Source organism: Arachis stenosperma, chromosome 3 (assembly GCF_014773155.1).
Source record: "Arachis stenosperma cultivar V10309 chromosome 3, arast.V10309.gnm1.PFL2, whole genome shotgun sequence".
Classification (NCBI taxonomy): Eukaryota; Viridiplantae; Streptophyta; class Magnoliopsida; order Fabales; family Fabaceae; genus Arachis; species Arachis stenosperma.
Window position 1 is genome coordinate 14,773,316 of NC_080379.1, and position 21,509 is coordinate 14,794,824.

Here is a 21,509-nt window from a genome sequence, read left to right on the forward strand (position 1 = left end):
TTTAATTTGAAAAAGCATCATTTGTGATTATAATTGATATATGTATTGTCCACAAATAAGTTAGGAAATTAAATAATTTTCTAACAATGCTACCTTTGATATAAAATATGTGACAATATATATATATATATATATATATATATATATATATATATATATAACTTTTACTATATAAAATAAAATAAACCAAGAATGTTTTTTTATTGATCGTAGTGTTCCAAGAGATAATTGCATTTCGATTCTTTTCGTATTATCATTTTTGCTGTTATATTATATAAAATATGTCATGAATTTTTTTGTAAAGTTTAAAAGGATAAAATATAAAAGTCTCTTTTAAATTTACTTAATTTTTATATATATGTACCTTCTTTTTCTTATTTATCTTATACTATTTTTTTAACTTTTAGAATTCAGAGGCATCAAACTCTAGACCTTTAACTCTAATATTATAAACGAATGTTGAATTATGAAATGAGCAGAGAATGATTATTGATGAATAACTTAACTTGCAAGATAGCACACTTGCAAAGATATTTATACAAAAGAGGTACAAGAGTGTGAGTTCAAGAACTAGACTTCAACAATGCTTTTTTAAATGCGGATCTTCATCAAACCATGCATTTTTATGGAACAACCTACTGGTTTTATACAAGGTTCAATATGTTTAATTAGTTTATAAATTGAATAGGAGCTTGTATGGTTTAAAACAAACTTCTCGAGAGTTCATGAAACTCAACTCTACACTAGAGAAGTTTGGATTTAAAAGCACAAAATCTAACACTACTCTATTTGTAAAGCAAAGACCAAAATCAGTAATCTATCTTCTATGCTATGTTGATGATATAATTCATCACAGGAAATGATCAAATTGAGATTTAAGAAACGACTGCTCAATAAAACAACACGTTTACTCTCAAAGACTTTGAAGAATTGAATTACTTCCTTGGAATAGAAGATAAAACTCAGACTTATCCCGAACCAAGTACATTAAAAAATTATTATCTAAACTTGGCATGAGTGGTGCAGCTCAAATATCAACACCAATGATCAGTCCATTGCAATTAACATCTTAAGGGTCAGAAGGTTTTGAAGACCCAACACTATAAATCAGTAGTTGGAGCTCTTCAATACATCACAATCACAAGGGTAGACTTGTGTCCTTTGCAGTGTGCAAAGTTAATCAGTTCATGCACCATTCATTGGAAAGTAATAATAATTCAAAACCTTTAAGTGATACATCTTTTGACAAGCTTAGATACAAATTCAGAGTGATTCCAAAACTACTCTGAATTTGAGGGGGATCTATATTGAGAATATAGTTGTGAAAAAATATAGAAAAGTCTAGGGCCAACAGTTTTATTAAATTTTGGCCAGCATGTAATCAACAAAAAAAAGTGAGCCATTGGATGAAATCTCATACCAATCTCACACTATTAAAATCATCATTGATGACTATTTGATGGTTAAAAATCACAAAAATTGCTATCCTCTTAGCATTCCTCGTGAAAAAAATATTGTTGGTACAGTAGGTGTTAGTTACAATAGTTAGTAACCTGTTAGTGTAGTTAGCAGTGTTAGTTGGTCAGTTAGAATTCTTGGACAATTTTAGAGTTCTTGAACTCATACTCTTATACCTCCTTTTTTATAAATATATTTGCAAGTGTGTTATCTTGCAAGTTAAGTAACTGGTCAATAATAATTAGAAAAAAGTGTGCTAATACTTTTATTAAAATGTGGCCAGCACTTAACCAGCAAAAAAAAAAGTGAATAATTTTACACCATTAAATATAATCGCACATTATTAAAAGCACTAATAATAGCTAATTGATGGCTCCTCTAATAATTATTCTCTATTTTTACACTTCTACGCTTTTTTATTTTCTCCTTCTGAATTCTGTATTTAATTTTCATTTTATTTAAGATTCATTCCCACAATTACTCATTTTAAATTTTAATATAGTTTTTCTTCTATTAAAAAAAACATAATTATTAAAAAAATAATAAATTAATATTGAAAATGGTTAAAATTATATATAGAAATAAACAAAATTATCTTTAAAATAATGAGTACATGTTTAATTAATCCCAAAAGTCCTTATAGTTTTTTCAACATGTAAAAATGTCCAACAATAACTAAATATTCTTTCTATCTTAAAAAAGTTTATATTAAATCCTTATCGTTTGAAATATTAAAAGAAATAAAATATTTGATTACAAATATAAAAAAATTGTAATTTGCCCTCCAATACTAATTTGCAAACCACAACCTTTTTAGAATGATAATAATTAACCTTTCATTTTACCACTTTAAAAAGCTTTGTAGATAATGTTAGTTGTCCCAAAATACCTAACCTATTAAGTATTAACTAAAAGAGGGCACACTTTCCTTGTCTCTTGCGTCTAACTAACCTATCAAGTCTCTAAAAAATTATTAAAAAGGTCACATAAATTAAATGAAGGTTGTATCTCTAACCATATTTCTGTAATCTTTATTATCAGCGGCTTCCTATGATCGGAGTGGAGTTTATAGATTGACGTGAACACCATACTAGACGTCTAGACCTCATTGCCTTATTTTGTGATTTCAATGCATTTTATTATTGGCAACGGGCAAACGACGCTTACGCCGGATCTCGGTATATCACGTGCATTTTTTGGCCCACTATATATATATATATATATATATGAAGAATGTTAAGACCAGCAATTTTTGTGATTTGTAGTCATTAAATAGTTATCAAGATAGTTTTAATGGTGTGAGATTGGTGTGAGATTTTATCTAAATAGCTCACTTTTTTTTACTGGTTACATGCTAGCCAAAATTTAACAAAGTTGTCGTCCCTATACTTTTCCTATATATATATAGTCCATCTCCTTTCTCTTATCTCATCTCATACCTCATTTTTTTGAGTGTTCTTTGAAAATTGTTCTTCTGCCTCTCAATTTATCTTAGATAATATATAATGGAGTTAGGAAGCATACTACAGTTCCTTAAGGACAAGACCATCTTAGTCACTGGTGCTACTGGCTTCCTTGCAAAAAGTATATTGTATCTTGCTTTTATATATATATATATATATATATATATATATATATATATATATATGACTCTACTTACTAATTTATTTGATTAATTAGCATGTGTTTAATTACCTGATTTGATTTTTTGATTTGGTAGTTTTTGTGGAAAAAATTCTTAGAGTGCAACCAAATGTGAAAAAACTTTATCTTCTACTGAGAGCTCCTGATATTGAATTTGCTAATCATCGCTTGCATCACGAGGTAAATAAATCAATAATGTTATATGTGAACTACAAAATTAGGATAAAATATGTTGTTTTTGTTTAAATCTATCTTTGAAATTTTTGACAATGATGCCATTGACTTATTAATTTACAATTGTCATGTCAACATCTACATTAACATGGTCAATTTGCAAAAATAAACAAAATTTATTTTAAATATTAAAAATAAATTGAAATAATTAAATTCAATATTAGAAAATTTTTTGATAATTTTCAAAAGTTTTAGAGATAAAGAATATATTTTATCTTTATCATTAAGAAACAGATACTTAAGAGGACCAACAATTATCCAATATATCAAGTTTTTGACATTTTATCAATTTCTAAAAATATCTATACGCATACGCATGAACTAAAAAAAAAAGACATGGATTCATCATATGTTTTACTAATCTCAAGTTATAGTATATATTTTTACTATGCTTTTTAAAATTTGTATGGCTAATATATAATTCTTGTATAGTATTTAATTTCAAATATATGTAGATTATAGGGAAGGACTTGTTCAGATTGCTGAAGGAAACTCTTGGAGGAAACTTCAATTCTTTTGTATCAGAAAAGTTGAGTGTGGTGCCTGGGGATATTTCTCAAGAGAACTTGGATTTGAAGGACACCATTCTAAGGGATCAGATTTACAATCAAATAGATGTTATAGTTAATATAGCTGCAACAACTAAATTTGATGAAAGGTATATAATATATTCTAAATCATTAAAGTTCTGAAAACCAAATTGGTTATTAAACTAATTAAATTATCTGTTCGAAAATTTAGAAATCCAACCAATCCAATATAGGTTTAATAAGAATAATTGATTTATAATAAAATAATAAATTTAATTTTTTACTAAATACAAAATTCATTATATTATATGTCATATATTTTTTCTTTATCATTGAATTAAAAATTTAATTATTTTGTTATTATTTATAATTTTAATAATTTTTTAATTAAGTCTTTAGGTAGTGTTTGTTTTGATTTTGAAGTATTGGAATGGAAATAGAGAGACTGAAATTCAATTTTATATTTGTTGGCTCTTGTACTAAAATTTAAATTTCTGTCTCCAAATTAAAATTCCACTATTTCAGTACCTCAAAAAAGTTGAGATACAGGAAACTAAATTTTTTTAGGACAGAAATTGAAATTTTAATAATATTTTATACCTAAAATACTCTCATTTTAATTAATTAATTCTAACTTTATTTTTTGTACAAATTAAATTAGAACTTCATTTTTATTTCATTCTCTATCTCCCTCTTTATACTAAACATAATACGAAGACTTATTTCAGTCTCTGTCTCAATTTTTATCTCTCTTTCAAATGCTATTTTACTGTTTAAAAATTTGTAATTAAATTTTTATTTATATAAAAATTTGTAATTAATTTTTTATTGATTGTTATTTTTCAAAAAAATATATGCTTATGTGCACCAATAAGTGGTGTACAAATAAGTAAATGACATTATTTCTGTTTCATAGCATACCGTATGTCTAGTTTGCAAATATTAATATTTCAAATGCTTATACTGTTTATAGTATGCATATAGTTTTTTTTTTAATTAACTTAACCCAAATAATGATGTAATTGAAGCATGTCTTCTGTTTTATAAAAATACTTTGGTTTATTTATATAATTTTTTACTGCCATCAAAAGATTTAGAGAGAGAGAGAGAGAGAGAGAGAGAGAGAGAGAGAGTTATATACATGTCTAAGTAATCATCAACCCTTATTTAATTTTTGATTGTATGTATAAGGATTATTTATCATCATATATATAATGTATGCTGTGTTTTTGTAATCTTTGATTACTATATACAGATATGATGTGGCATTGGGTATAAATACATTAGGAGTTGAGCATCTCTTGAGTCTCGCCAAAAAATGTACCAAGCTTCAGGTGTTTGTCCACGTCTCAACAGGTTAGAATTACAAAGTATATTACTTGGTACACAAATCTCTGAGACTACGTAACACTCGTAACGTGATATATATACATTTTTTAAAAAAATTTAAGTTGACAAAAAAAAAAACTTAAATAATCTGTTTAAATAGGAATTTCTTTTGCTAAGTAATAAGTGTGAGTAATATAAAAAAATTAGTCTGATATGAAAAAAATAAAGAAAAATGAAGAATATATAAAATGAGAGATTTATTAGTTTAATATTTAAAATTTTAAGTTGGATGTAATTTTTTTTTATCTTGTATTCTTTCACTTAATTTATCTACAAAGTTTTTTTAATAGTAAAAAAATTTTCACTGTGATCCAATATTTTTTAGATTTACTTAAATTTTTGTATAAATATTTTTTTATTTGTTATATGTTATTTTTTTTCTTTTAAGAAATAATAAACAGAAAACGGAAATATTATTATGAAATTAATGCTCTTTAATTTTAATCTTAAATTTTTATATGGAACCATAAACCTAATAATAATAATAATAATAATAATAATAATAATAATAATAATAATAATAATAATAAGAGCATCTTTAATAAATTATTTTTAGAATATCACTTTTGATATTTTTAAAAAGTGAATTGATTTAAAATATCACTTTTTGATGTTTTTTAGAATATTTGCTTCCTCTATACATTTATCCACCTCTACCTCAAAATTCACCTCTGAATCCACCTCTCATTTGTTGATTTTGGCCAAACTGAGTTAGATTTGCTGAGACAAATGCTTCTAGTCTTTAAAATCTTGCTAGCATGCTTTCATTTTCTAAGAGTAAGGCTTCCAATTCATTTACAGTTATGCTTTGAGACCATGTTAGAAAACATTATTATTAGTGATAAATATTTTTCAGTCAAACTATTTAAGATTGTATTTATATGATCGCTTTTTTTCATAGACTCATCAAAAGAAGTTAATGCATCAATTGTTCCTTTTATTGACAACACATATTCAGTAGCAGATAGACCAATTTGAGTACTACTCAACTTATTCTTCAATTGCATTACCTTAGCTTTGATTTGAGAAGAGAAATGATCTTCTAACCTCTTCCAAATTTGACAAGTGTAAACGTATCCAAGCGTTCTTGTTGTGAATGATTTGCTCAGTAAAACTAACAATCACGATTTAAAGAGTGAATATTGTTTCTTTCTTTTTCTGAAATTCAGGATTCATTGTACTCGCTCCATTGTTCTCAAATGCAAGAAACTGTAAAGGTGTTCCTTTTCTTGTGATGTGATTTAGCACATCATTTTCTTCAATTATTGATTCTACTTGATCTTTCCACTATAAATAATTGTTCTCATCTAGTTTTATTGAGATTGGTGCCACATTAAATCCTTATGCCATTGTGACTGAGCTTCAATTAGATCAGGATCTGGTTTCTTAGATTTTATGGAAGTTGTGGTACCATAAGCTCTGATACTATGAAAGGTATAAAGAACTTAGGTAATGAAGCAAAAATCGCGGCAAAAGTAGATTTGGCAGGGGCATTGCAGCAGAGGTGGCAAGGACGTTTAACAGCGGCGATAGCGTTGGAGGCAGCAGTGGCGATGTTTGCGAAAGCAGCAATTGCGGAGGAGGTTGAAGGAGAGGAGAGATGAGAAGGTTAGAGAGAGATTGGGAGGGTGAGAGGAGAGAGAGGCGAAGATGAGAAGTTAGAGAGAGATATACTAAATTCGAAATGAAGCATGAAGGGGTTTGCAGTTTCAATTTAGGACACAATTACCGTTCGATTTACCGGCGGATATTTCTAATGGTAATTTGGTGTGGATCACAAAAACGCAGCGTTTTACTAAACGTATTTACCGTCGAATTCTTTTGATGGTAACTCCGACGCTAAAGTTTGACATCTATTTATTGCGGTTTCTCGCTAAAAATTATCGGCGATTTTACTGTCAGAAATAAATGACTATTTGCCGCTAATTATTTGACAAGACGAATTTTTTATTAAACTTGTCATTAAATCTGACGGTAATTGTCGCCGCTAAATTTAACGGTAAATCTAACTGTTTTCAATTTTTTTTATAGTGAGAATAGAATTTTAGAGAAAAAAAAAAAGAAAAGAGAAGTAAAAAGAAGAGAAAAAAATTGAATCTGCAATACTTAATTCAGTAGTATGTTAAAAAATCAACTGATACGGTAAAAAAGTAATGCTTTTATAATTACTGATGAAAGTCTTTTCTAGAATCTTGTGGAAGCTTTGCACTTAATCGACTCATTACTAACTTCAAAAAATTAAGACAATTAAACTGACTTCTAACTGATTTCTAAAGCCAAAAAGCTAACTAATTCTAGCTGACTCAATAATGACTTAGAGTCTTAAGAGATTAAGACAACTATACTTTAATACTCCTACCACTCTCATGGTTGCATATAGTCTAATCTTACCCTCAGGCCAAGACATAGCTTCACCCTCAATCTCTTGATTTCGCAAGATTTTATAAAGGTGGGTAAAGTTAGCGTTCCTTCAGAATTAGGACACATCACTTGCTGGGTGTTTTATTTATATTATTTTTAAATATAAAAATATAAAAATTCACACCACCAGATAGTCACTAAACAATTCAATGCCAGGTAATTAGTAATTACACTATACTGTCATGTACATAGTTAATTTAACCGAGTCTCATTAATGGTGTGTCATTTTTGTCCGTTGATTATAATTAATTTTTTGTGTATACTTTAATATTTATAATCTTTTAGAAGATGCTTTATCTATCCTAAACTTTTTACGTGTATTTTTATCTATTTGTTTTTTTTATTTTGTCTAATGAAGGAATTATGACTATAAGAGTTTAGGTTAATTTAATTTGGAAATAATATATAATAAGAGAATAACATTATGAATTAGAGAATGACAATATGCATTACTATTGCTTTTATAGGGAAATAGTTAAAGTTATTTAGAGTAATATAATTAATTTTTTTATAAATACTAAGAAAAGAAAATTTAGACGTCAGTATTTTTATTAAAATTTGATTAATACTTAATTGGTAAAAAAAAGTGAGTAATTTCATACTATTAGATATAATCTCACACTATTAAAAATATTAATAATAACTAATTAATAATTACAAATCACAAAATTTGTTGACTATCTAATACTATTCTAAATACTAAGAGTAATAGATTGATGGCTAATGTTTAGTATCCATGTATTATGTTTATAAAATATAAAATTTTTTTGACAATGATTAAACTTTGTTAAGTTGAAAAATGTTACGTACGAGTCTTGATTGATTTCTATTTTTATTTTTAATAGTTTATATGTTTAAGGTTTTATTAAAAATGAAATAATAAACGCGAAAAGATAAAATCAAAAGAAAAACCAATCATTTATTGATTTTTTTTTCAAATTCACATAAGCAAATTAAAATTAAAGGCACTTATTAACAAAAGAGAAAGTTTAAGGAGTCAGTATTATATTCTTATTAAAATTTAATTAGTATTTAATTAATAAAAAATGTATAATTCTACATCATTAAATATAATTTAATATTATTAAAAATATTAATAATAATTAATTAATTACTAATAATCACAAAATATGTTATCCCCTAACATTTCTGTTAACAAAATATATAAATTTTTTCTCTTTGTATTATTTTATTGTTTGCAGCTTATGTATGTGGTGAGAGAGAAGGACTGATATTAGAAGATCCACAGCACATGGGTGTGTCACTGAATGGAGTGCCTGGATTGGACATTGAAATGGAAATGAAATTGGTGCAACAACAATTGAATCACCTTCAGCAGGAAGGAGCCACCCAACATGAAATTAAACTTGCCATGAAGGAATTGGGCATCAAAAGGTTCTTTCTTTAGTCTTTAATTAATATAAGTAGATAAATCTCCATCGACCATTCCTTTTTAACGTATGTATAATTAGAATTTAATTTTGTTACGATAATATAAAAATATTTATATAGTCATTTAATGAAATTTACACATTTAGCTGATTTTTTAAATAATAAATTTAAAAATTAATTATTTTTAATAATATAATAATACATAATTAGACACTTTAATAAAATTATTTAATCAGTACATAAAACTAAATTCATATTACATTGATCAAAATAATGCCATATTTCTAATTTGTCTCACTATATATTTACATTACTAGAAACTTCTATTTAGAAATAGAAAGAAACAAGTTTGTCACTGTGGATGGCCAAATTATTAGATGTTTACAGTTTTAACAATTTAGAATAATTTTCAAAAGTAATTGTTAACGCAAAAAAAGCTGTGTTATATATTATCAGGGTAAAGTATATTTTTTGTACTTAAAATTTGATAAAAATTTAAAAAATACTCCTAAGTTTTATTTTATTTTAATTTTATCCCAAAAATTTTCGATTTGCATCAAATATACTCTCGACGGTTATATTTTTAAAAAATTTAAGACCAATCTAACAATAATACATGAAAATTATGCTTAATTTTCTTGTACTTAGGATTGTTCTTATGAAATTATTGTTGAATTAGTCTTAAATTTTTTGAAAAATTAACCGTTAGAGATATATTTAATACAAATAAAAAACTTTTAGAACAAAATTAAAATAAAATAAAATTTAAAAATATTTTTAAAATTTTTATCAAACTTCAAAAATAAAAAATATATTTTACCCTTTTATCAATAACCAAATAAGTTAATATTAGTTTCATCTATCTTTGATTAATTTCCAGAGCAACTCTATATGGTTGGCCAAATACATATCTATTTACAAAAGCAATGGGCGAAATGCTTTTAACAAATTCGAAGAAAAATATGCCCATTGTCCTCATTCGACCTACAACTATTAGCAGCACTTACAAAGAGCCTTTTCCAGGTTGGATAGAAGGTGTAAGGTACAATGTAAACACACCTTATTATTATTATTATTATTATTATTATTATTATTATTATTATTATTATTATTATTTGCGTTTGGTGCACACTGTCTATATCCGATCCAACCCTACCACTTTAATTGGGGTGGATATTACAAAATCCATATATCAAAATTGGATATCTGAAGATATATTATTTTATTAATTTGATGCAAAAATAATTGAGACCTATAAGGATGACTCTAAAGTTGACATGAATATATACTCCAAAGTATTTTTTAATTGTATATTATAATATTTATTAAGTAGTGACATAATTTTTTTATACTTACTTAGAAATTGCAGATTCAAATCTCTTTATCTTTGATTAAAAAAAAATAAAAGTAGTATAACTGATTTTTCTTTTGTCTTTATTTATAACTAACTCATTAACTTTTGTCCTCCCAATAAGACTTCTGGCTTTGGCTTTCTCAAACTAAGAATATAAATATAATGTTAAATTATATAATTATATGTTTAACATTGTATTTATATTTTGATAAAAAAAATATATCTACATATTTTTTATTAAATTAATTTTTTAAAAGAAATAATTTTATAATAATATAATATTAAAATATTTATATACAATGCAAAAATTTAAAATTTGATTCTTATTATTCTTCAGAAAAATATAAAACAAACAAAAAAATTTCATAAAAATTCACACAAATTCAATAAAATAGATTTTTGTACGAGAAGACATATTAAAGATACAATAATTTATATATATATTATCAACTTAAATTTAAAAGAAAAAAAGTTTCATGACATTCAAAATCTTTAAATTTTACCTATTATTACTTTAAATGTGCATTTTTGTTTGCACCTTCCATAAGCTTTTCATGTTCTGGAGTCTTTCCATGCAGGCAAATGGACAGTTTCGCTGTTGCGTACGGTAAAGGAATGTTAACATTCTTTCCGGCGGATCCTCAAGCAATTTTTGATCTGGTGAGTTACTACTAAATAAAGCATTTCTTCTTAATTAGATAATGTTGAAATCTAGAAATTATAGTCGCCAAATCGGAATTGATCCCATTCTCTACGAGTCTAATACGTGGTTTGTTTAGAAGCATACGCATTTCGTTTTGAATTTTGTAAAAAAAAAAATTATATATTTTTATTTGTAATTTTTAAAAATTAAGAATATTTTAAAAAATATTTAAAAAAATATTAAAATTAACTTGTATTTATTAAAATCAAAATTAAAATAGATGTCTAATATAATAATTTTGTACATTAATAATTTTTTAAATTTTAAAAATTATTTTATCAAGTATAATTATTGTTATTTATATTTATTAAAAGTCATTGATTTATTGAATATAAATACTATTATTTTTAAAAAATTATATTTTAAAAGATAAACTTTAATAAATTATTTTAGAAAAATAAAAACTTTATCAAAGAGAGAGTACAAAATCAAATGTTTATTTGTTTTATGTAAAGAGTAAAACTAGATCCTATAGTTCAATTAATTTTTTTTATTAGGAATAAAATTTATTATAAATAAAGTAATAGTAGTAATAGAATCAAGGAAGAATGAAATTAGTAATTTGTGTCTTTTCTTTTTAAAATTTCATCTATTAAATTATCTTCTCTTTTTATTTTTCTTCTTTGATTTTAATGCTCTCTTACTTTTTTATAAATTTTTGGGATGAGTAGTTTTATAATATGGTATTAGAGCTTTATATTCAAAAAGTTTAGAATTTAATTCTTGGTGAATCTCAAAAGTAAAAAAAAAAAAGCATAAGACAAATAAAAAAATATCTATACAAAAATCAAACAAACCTAAAAGAAATTCTTATTTAAGGAGGCACGTATTTAGAAATAAAATCAACCATTAAGGAGCCACTTAAATGAAGTTACCTTTTAGGATTAAGTATAATTTTGGTCTCTAAGGTATAGATCGAAAAAATTTTTCATTCTTAACCTTTTTTATACAAAATCGTCCCTAAGTTTTAAAATCGTCTTTTTTACTTAAATCTTAAAATTTTGAACAAAATTACCCATAATAAAAAAATTAAGAAAAGGAGAGTATTTCTGCTCCTGTGAAAGAGGAAGGGAAGAAGAAGAAGAAGCTATCTACGATTCATCTCTGCCTCCGTTTTTGCCAGCAAAAATTTAAAACCAAGTTAAACCTTAGAGATGATTTTAAAACCAAGTTAAATCTTAAGAATCATTTTGTATGCAAAAAAAGGTTGAAAATGAAAAAAAAATTTCGGCCTATATCTTAGAAACAAAAATTGTACTTAACTCTACCTTTTATGTCTTAATGTGTGTTTTTTTTATGTTTTGTTTTTCATAATTAATAAAAATAATTAGAATAAAATATTATTTTAGTTTTTAATATTTAGATTAAATTTTAATTTTGTCTTTAATATTTAAAAGATTTTGTTTTGTCTTATTTTAATATTTTGATTAAAATCAATTTTTTGTAAAAATATATTCTTTATTATAATTTTCATTTAAATAAAAACAAAAATTATAATTCTCATAGTCATAGTACGTAGTAATTGTAGTTGTTTGAGAATAAATGTGATAGAATAAAAAAATAATAACATGAAAAATTATACTTTTAAAAAAAAATTAATTTCGATCAAAAAATAAAATAAAATATTTAAATATTAAAAATAAAATTAAACTTAACTTAAATATTAAAAATGAAAATAATATTGTATTAAAATAATTAAAATAAGTAAATGTTTTTTTTTTCACAAACCGATTTATTTATAAACAGACCGAACTAAATTTATTTCACAATAACAAAGTTAAAATAGTGTGTCACATCTTTTAACGTTTGGTCAAATAAAAATTATCTATATCCACAAAATTTTTAATATTTTTAAAGCAAATCTAACGATCTTACTTTCAGCTTCAAAAAAAAAAAAAAAAGAATTAATAACTTCATTGGAGCATCCTCCTACATTTATTCCTTATTCCTATTCTAAACCCTAAATTTTTTCCGTTCTTTTTAGTCTTTTCTCAAACAAAGACTAAATTCACATGTAAAAAGTTTTACTCATTCAATCATATGATATTACCACATTATTAATAAAGGTGTTTGACTTAGTCATTTAATATATATCAAACTTTTTATAACCATATATAAACATCTAATTAGGTGATGATATAACAAAATCTATTCCGTGACATTTAAATTCGATTTTAATTTTTTAAAAATAAATATTTTATTTTTTTATTTATTGATATACATAATTTACAGATAAATGATCAATTTAGACATTATTATTTATTTCGTTTACAATGTGAACGAGTTGGTAATATATGTATTTTTTTTATTTCCTCCATCTATCATACTACTCCTTATGACGAGTCGATCACTACACATCCTTTCTTTTGTCAGTGGTGGTAATGTACTTGTATCGACATTAACTAGGTCGACAACTACTGGCTGCTAGCTTCCGAACTGATGTTTTACCTTATTAATATGGTGAAACTCAACATAATTAAAACAGACCATGAGAACTACATCCATCCATGTCTGTCTCTAAGTCATCTCGCAACCAGACCGACGTCAAAACCTGTAATGCCGGGTCATCGTATGGCGTCCATCGAAACTGAAAATTAAGTTGAAAGACTTTAATCAATATATGAAATTATTCAAATAAATTTATGCAGAAAATTATATATGAGAATAAAGCTTTCTTACCTCATCGAGTGGCAACTAGTCCATCCAATGACGCCATCGAAAGAATCTCCCTTTAAACTAGACTCGACTTTATTGGACCATACCTATCAACTTACAAACCCATATACGACAACAATAACATTTTATGCAATGAGAAAATAAATTTAGCTACAAAGAAAATTGACAAAATGAGATTATGACAAACATATACCTAACAACCAATGGAAAGGTCTTTGTCTGTTTGTCCGATGGACAACATGCTGACAATCGATGGTATATCCAACACATCAGCAACGGCATGCACCACGCAATGTTCGTAGTGGCTCGATGTGCCGCAGAGCACAATGAGTGGTACGTCCATGCAAGCACCGCAAAATTCCAAGACAAATTGCGGCACCTATCAAAGTTTGCCAGCAAGAGAAGTCACCTGATGTGAATCAGATTGTTCGACTTATCTATCATCAAGTACCCCCAATCAGCAACAATATATAGCACCTCGTGTACTGGCAGAGAGTGGGAGGATTTGCACCAGCTGGCATATGCTGCATTTTGTCCCTAAGCCACGTGAGCTTGATCGAAAAGGACTCATTCCTCTGCTCCCCTTGCTGTTGAGCATGCGGAGGTCTAGCATTAAGGAGCTCCTCTACCCAATCCCACGTTGGGTACGGGTATCATGTCTAAAAATCTCTTAAGCATCCACCCATTGGTTCTTCATTCGTGCGTAACCCAAGGTGGTACGCAACATCCTACAGAGTAATTATGTACTCACCCCAAGGCAGGTGAAAAGTGTGGGTCTCCGGACGCCATCGCTCTATGAATGCAGAAATCAGGGTATTGTCAAACACAAAGTTATTGAGTTGCACCATGTCGCCAAACTCAGTCTCCCTTAGATAAGGGAGAATGATGTCCGGTAGTTTAAGAGTGGGGCTAACTCTCTTAAGAAGTAGAGACAGGCCTTTGTTAAATAAAAAAATTAATTAATATTCGACTAAGATTAAAATAGAATATTTAAATAAAAATAAATTAAAATACCAACTTGAGTTTTGAAGTAACTAATATTTTTTGGTTAAATTACTAAATTAAATACTGCAAAGAAAAAAATAAAAGTTGTTAAATAACTGTTTTAAATGTCATAGATATATAGTTATGTGTTCATTTTCTAAACCCAACATTTAAAAAAGTTATCTATATAGTTAAATTTTTTATTTGCAATTAATAAAAATAAAATACCAAATAACATAGGTTATGTTCTTAACACAACACCTACCCTAATCAAACTATTATTCAGTACAACAAGTCACTCAGCATAAATATTAATAACTAATATTACCTAAAACAGTAACCAACATAAGATATGTTTTAACATGGCACCTACTTTAGTCATACATATTAGTACAATAAATATAATGTTATGATTCTCTAGTTTCAAATAAGAACAAGACACCTACTCTAGTCATACATACTACTACAATAAATATAAGTTTATGATTTTTCAATTTAAAATAAAAACATAATATAATAACCTAACAGTCAATAGTCCTAGCAATGTGCCACAAGCCGTTTAGACGGTTGATATCGTCGTTCCTTGCTTCTGTGCATGTCATAGAGTACATTTTACTCAACTATATGTAAAGAAAAGGGTCTAAGAGAAGGAAGAAAAATTCCAAATAGATGATACATCTAAAAAGTGTTGTAAACGAGTTACATATAAAGCGTCGTTTATGCTTATTTTGTTTATAGTACAAATAAGTTGGTAATACACGTTCTCATTTATAGTACTGTGAACGAGATAAATACCATTACACAACACATGTGCATCCGTGACACGTTCATCAATTACGTGTCTTATCTCATTTATCGTGTAAACGAGATATATGTATTACCAACTTATTCACACTGTAAACGAGATAAGTAATAATGTCTAAATTAGTAATTTACTTGCAAATTACATATATTGATAAATAAAAAAATAAAATATTTATTTAAAAAAAATCTTCAAATTCTATCTATTTGATTGTGAATGAATGTCTTTTAAAATATGTTATAATCTTTATTTAATAATATAATATCTGGCATTTTTGAATTTATTAGCAATTGGTTCTTATGTTATAATTTTAATTTTTCTCCATTTCTGTGAAAATAATGTAATTCTCTTTTATAAAGTCATGTAACTTTAATGAATCCTTAAAAAATAATTATTTATAAAATAGAAAGTAGAAGTAATTAATAATGTTGAGTTTGATGCAGATACCAGCTGACATGGTGGTGAATGCAATGCTGGTGGCAATGGTAGCACATGCAAATCAGACTAGTGATGATATTGCCATATATCATGTGGGTTCTTCTGTTAGTAATCCTGTGAGATACCACAGTCTCTGCAACTATGGCCTAAGATATTTCACTGCAAAACCTTGGATAGATAGAGATGGAAATCCTGTCAAAGTTAGAAAAGTTACCATATTGAGCAACATAGCAAGCTTTCACAGATACATGTTCATTCGCTACGCGCTTCCTTTAAAGGTTTACTCCATCAAATCCTTGTCAAAGTTTTGTTACAATAGTATCTCAAATCAGTTTTTTAAAATAAAAGTTTAAACATCGATTTAGTAATTAAAATTTATTAAAAGTTATAATGTCTAAACAAAATTTTCTTGAAGACCAATGTGAATCTTACATACTTTATTATTATGTTTCTTATATAATCGTTACTCTTAGTAATAAGGTTCAATTTAAATTGTAGTTGTAGTTTCTACTATATTGACTTTGAGTTATAATTTTGGTGTAATGAATCAATTTTTTTTACTGTATTGTCTAATTTGATAGGCTAAGAACTAATCTATCATGGATTGAAACTTCATTTAATGATTTATTGCTAGCTAATGGATTGTTGTATATACAAGACAAGATTTAAAACATTGACACTTGCTTAACGGATTAATTAGCTAACCATTAGACTAACCTAAATTAGTTATGTTATGTAATGAACTAATTTGTCAATTGGTTAACTTACTTGTCCGCTTAAATAAATGTCGAAAATTCAAATTCTGCTTTATACAAGCAGCAACTTATTTACTAGCAGTAGCTGATAAATCCTTAAATAGAACTCTAATCACAACAAATTACTTTTTTACCGACTAGTTAAAGGATAAATATTAACCTTAAATTTAAGTTGCTCATCTGAAAAAAATTCGCACTACATTGTGCATTATGCAAAAGTTGCAATGGAAACAATTTCCAATCTACCATGTACTTATAGAGTTTGCATTTATATGTTAGGGATTAGAATTGCTCAATGAAGTTTTATGCAAGTATTTTCAAGAGACATGTGATGACCTTAACAGAAAGCTTCGTGTTGTCATGCGATTGGCTTCTTTTTACATGGTCTATGCATTCTTCAATGGCGTGTAAGTTACTTATTAATTAATAAAACCAATAATAATTTATTATATTATTTAAATTGTTTTTCAATTTTATTTATTAGTAGCCACTATTATTATTATTATTATTATTATTATTATTATTATTATTATTATTATTATTATTAACTCACAACAGCTTATTTTGATTTTCAAACAGATTTGATAACATGAACACAGAAAAGTTGCTAGCCACGGCAAGAGAAGTTGGGGATCCAAGAGAGGTGGATATGTTCTACTTTGATCCAAAAATTATTGATTGGGATGACTATTGCATGAATATCCATCTCCCTGGTATCATTAAGCATGCTTCCAAGAGATAATTAATCACGTTCTTTGCATTATAAATGATGCCTACAAAACATTACTTCTTAATGCTTAAAATAAATCCTTTAATTTGTGTTTTATACATCAGTAAGATGAAGATTGATGTGTTATTATAGCCTCATAAAAAAATAGCAACTTCAAGTTAGTGCATGTTATAAAGTTTTTTTATTGGTTTATTTATGAATTATAAGAGAAGTTATGTGGAACAATAATGGAGATACCTTGTTGAATAATATTGATAAATTTAGAAAAATTAAAAGCTCAATATATTTAAGAGTATCCAAGACAAAGTTCAATTTAACACGGTTATATGACTTGTCTAGATCGATTTCAATAGTCATCCAACCATTTTGGAGGTTGGATTTTTCATAGAATGGATTGCTTCATGATGGTTATTAGTGACTAAAAGAATAGGAGTTGAATCTTGGCCTTCTTTTTCTTTAGCTTTTAACCTTGAGTTCATTAGAGATACTTTGAGAAGAAAACAAGATACATTATGGTTTTGTCTCTTAACATGGTAGTAGATACTTCTATTTTGTCTCCTATAGTGCAGAACCAGAAACAGAGAAGAAAATAGAGAATAGACACACAGATGTATCCTAGTTCGGCTACCCAGTGCAATGTAGCCTATATCCAGTCTCCATCACAATAATGACGGAATTTCACTATCTTTCAATAGAATTATATTCACCAATTCTCCATAGGATCTACCCCAATCCTATCTGGGATAAGTCCAGATTCTAACCCAATCTGAACTTGACTAGAATGCAACCTAGCTTTCAACAGCTAAGTACTAACCCAACTTGTAAGAGAATCCCCTCAGGATCATGACAACAAAATAGAAATACATACAAAGAATTTCTGAGATAACTATGGCTTTTTCTCCAAGTTCAACTCTATCTTTTTCACTCATTGGTTTTTTCTTACAAAACCTCATATTTTTCCTTTTACCAATGAAACACAGACAGAGTAAACTGAGAAAAAGAAATATTCAATGAAAACCATGAAAGAGAAGAATAAACAGCTCAAAGAGCTATGAGAACCTAAACATGTGCTCTCACTCCTTACTCAATCCTTGGTCGTTTACCCCTATTATAGAGGAGTGAAGCTTCTAGGGTTTGAAACGTTCTTCATCACATGTTGGTTCTCTTCTCCCAATACACAGATGCAGTAGCGGCGTTAACAGAGGAAAGAGCAGGTAGAAGTAGTGACATGCAACCATACCTTCAATATTCTCTTTCAACCTTTTTCTTCTAGAATCTTGAATATGAGTCGTGCGTTCTTGCTTTGGCTCCAAGTTTGTTTATTGACTGTAGATTCCAAGTAGAGCATCATTGACTTCACCTTCTTCATATTTTCCAGAACGGTGCTTGTGGCCCAGTTGATTTCTTCAATAATCCTTGATGAAGCATAAATGGAGAAACCACCTTTTTGTGATTTTCTTTTCTGATGAAATCGTCCCTCTTGTTGTAGTCTTGAAACTTGCTTGAAATTGGTAACAACCCTTTTGTTCTTCAACGAACTCTAGTGCTGCCAGAACTTTTCTATTCTTTCTTTCTTCTTTGTTCAAAGAGTGAATGTGATAGATGAGAGAGAAGAGAGAAGAGAGAGTTTGACTTTTCGGTGGATGAAGTAAATGGTTCAAAAGAAATGAAATTTGAATCACTTAGTTATCGTCAAAGTGAATGGATATCTTTGAATATTGACCACCGTTGGACTTTGGTTTGATTATGGGCTTGCTTTCTATCTTTGATTATTTGGCTAGAGGCTTGTTTGTTTCCGCTAATAATTATTTGTGATGGTAGTAATTATAAATGCTTGGACCATTGAGTGTGCATTTGGGCTTGAGCATTTGTTTCTTAGGCCAATTGCTTTCTTTCCCTTTTTGTTTTTTGCTTTTCTTTCTGATGAGAAACATTTGTGATGAAGCAAACAACCTTTGGGCCATGATTGTGTGTAAGTGGGCCAGATGTCATTTGTGCTTGTTTTATTTCTTTTTGGGCCAATGTAATTAATTTATTTTCTGCACACTAAACAAAACACATCACACAAATAATTGAATAATAGCCCAATAATGTTTAGTCATCATCTTAATCATAGTTTAGTTTTCTAAACTCAATGCTTCGTAAACAATAACAAGATTATATGATCCATGTCTATCCGAAATAAACCTAACTTGGTTAGTGAAAACTTTCTATCTTGTTCCAATTGATTAATTCAGTTGTGAATTTAGCTACGTAAGAATTCAATTGGACGCCTTGATTCAAACTTCTATAAGTGAAATTATTGAAATTTGGATGAGTGAGCAAGCTGAAACAAATCGAAAGGCTCTTCTTTTATTTCTGAAATTATTCTCAGTAAGTCCGATGAGCCATAGAGAGGAGTATCGTTTGATTTTTTTAGGAAAAGTATATTTTTTGTCCTAACATTTGCAATTTTTTCAAAAATACTCCTTATTATGTTTAATTTCATTCAATTTTATTCCTAATATTTTCGATTCGTGTCAAAACTATCACAAGAAGTTTTTAATTTTATTTCTAATATAATACATGGAGTTAACGTCCAAGGATAATTTTGACACAAATTGAAAACACACTACAACAAATAAGGGTTTTCACAAAGGCCTAAAACCATTGTCATAGATCGTAAAACCGTTCTTGAAACTTTAGGCAACGCTATTTGGCAACGGTTTTTGAACTGTTGTATGTGCAGTCGTTACCAATGCTAATAGGCAACGATTTTTTACCTAAGGGAAGCACAACAAACAAAAGCGTTCCCTTCTTATCTTAATACACAATGGTTTTACAATATTTTTTAGAGAACGATTTTATTGTTGTCTACTTTTATGCAATAGTTTCAAATCGTAATTGATTGAACAACAATTTTACACCAGTGCCTTTGTGTTGCTAATTTTGACAACGGCTTTCACACTATTGTCTTTGTATTAATTTTGACAATAGTTCTAACATCATTGCTTTTGTTTTGCAGTTTTTTACAACTGTTTTTGTACTTGCATGTTTTTTTATTTCCAACTATTTTCTCATATTGTTGCATTGAATTTCAAACTATTTTTCTTAATTTAATACCAAACAAACAATGTTAACTATATATAAATCAAATTACTATTAGAAACTAATAAAACATATCCATTAAGATTCAATATATATCCAACACAATAATGCATGGACCATTAAATTTAATTTATATAATATTTTATGAGATCCACAACACATATTACCTATAAAAGAGATCTTAAAAACCAAACAAATTAAGCTACTTTAAAATCACATAATATGAGTGTCATATCAATCTCTAAAGTAATTTGCTCAACTAAGTAGTCATAACAACCTCTAAAATAATTTGTTCAAGTTGGTTATAACTTCATCAGTAGCACCAATTGGCTCCTATTCAATATCTAGACTAATTTCTTCTCTATGCGACCACAGGCAAGAAGCAAATAACTCACTATACTTTGAAAAAGAACAAGATCCCTTCCCTTCCCAAAATAGTCAGGGAAAGCCTTGTCATGACTGTAACACTGTATACACAAAATAAGCAGGACTTAACCAAAACTAACTGAGAAAGTAATGGGAACTATATAGGCATCAAAAGACAATCGTCACAAAAGTGTGAAGACATACAAAATCTACAACATACCCCTATCAGCCCAATACAAATTTTTTTCGTTATAAATTATTAAAAATATTTATTTTCATATAACCCAGTTTTGATCTTTATTTACAGGAATGCACATTTTTTCGTAATTAGGGCAAGTTCGTTGTACCTCCCGGTGAACTCTATATATATTATAGAGTTTGCCGCACCCCCCGGTGAACTCTATGCAAAGTTTCCCCCATAAATGGCCTAACACAACGAAGTTGAGCACCAAACTTTGTTCTTGACAATCATTTTGGTTGTTGATTATCTCATTTTTTTTACAATGGCAAGAAATCCACTGCTATCCATTCATTACGATGGAGAAA

At 27.5% G+C, this 21,509-nt stretch overlaps 1 protein-coding gene across 1 annotated transcript; it reads left to right on the forward strand.

The window, feature by feature from the left end:
* Positions 1-2,548: 2,548 nt before the first annotated feature.
* On the forward strand, positions 2,549-17,634 carry LOC130970602 (alcohol-forming fatty acyl-CoA reductase-like). The gene is made up of 11 exons (XM_057896729.1): positions 2,549-2,636; positions 2,954-3,042; positions 3,179-3,282; positions 3,792-3,994; positions 5,122-5,222; positions 8,879-9,071; positions 9,949-10,110; positions 11,001-11,082; positions 16,031-16,303; positions 17,060-17,187; positions 17,360-17,634. Exons 2-11 carry the CDS (start codon positions 2,964-2,966, stop codon positions 17,520-17,522), a joined length of 1,488 nt encoding a protein of 495 aa, XP_057752712.1. The 5' UTR covers positions 2,549-2,636; positions 2,954-2,963; the 3' UTR covers positions 17,523-17,634.
* The last annotated feature ends 3,875 nt before the right edge of the window (positions 17,635-21,509 follow it).

What these genes read in the sequence shown, in the direction of transcription:
- LOC130970602 (XM_057896729.1), top strand. Translation starts at nt 2,964, where the DNA reads ATGGAGTTAGGAAGCATACTACAGTTCCTTAAGGACAAGACCATCTTA. An exon ending in GCTACGCGCTTCCTTTAAAG is followed by an intron (nt 16,304 to 17,059) that starts GTTTACTCCATC and finishes TTTATATGTTAG; the next exon opens with GGATTAGAATTGCTCAATGA. An exon ending in TATGCATTCTTCAATGGCGT is followed by an intron (nt 17,188 to 17,359) that starts GTAAGTTACTTA and finishes ATTTTCAAACAG; the next exon opens with ATTTGATAACATGAACACAG.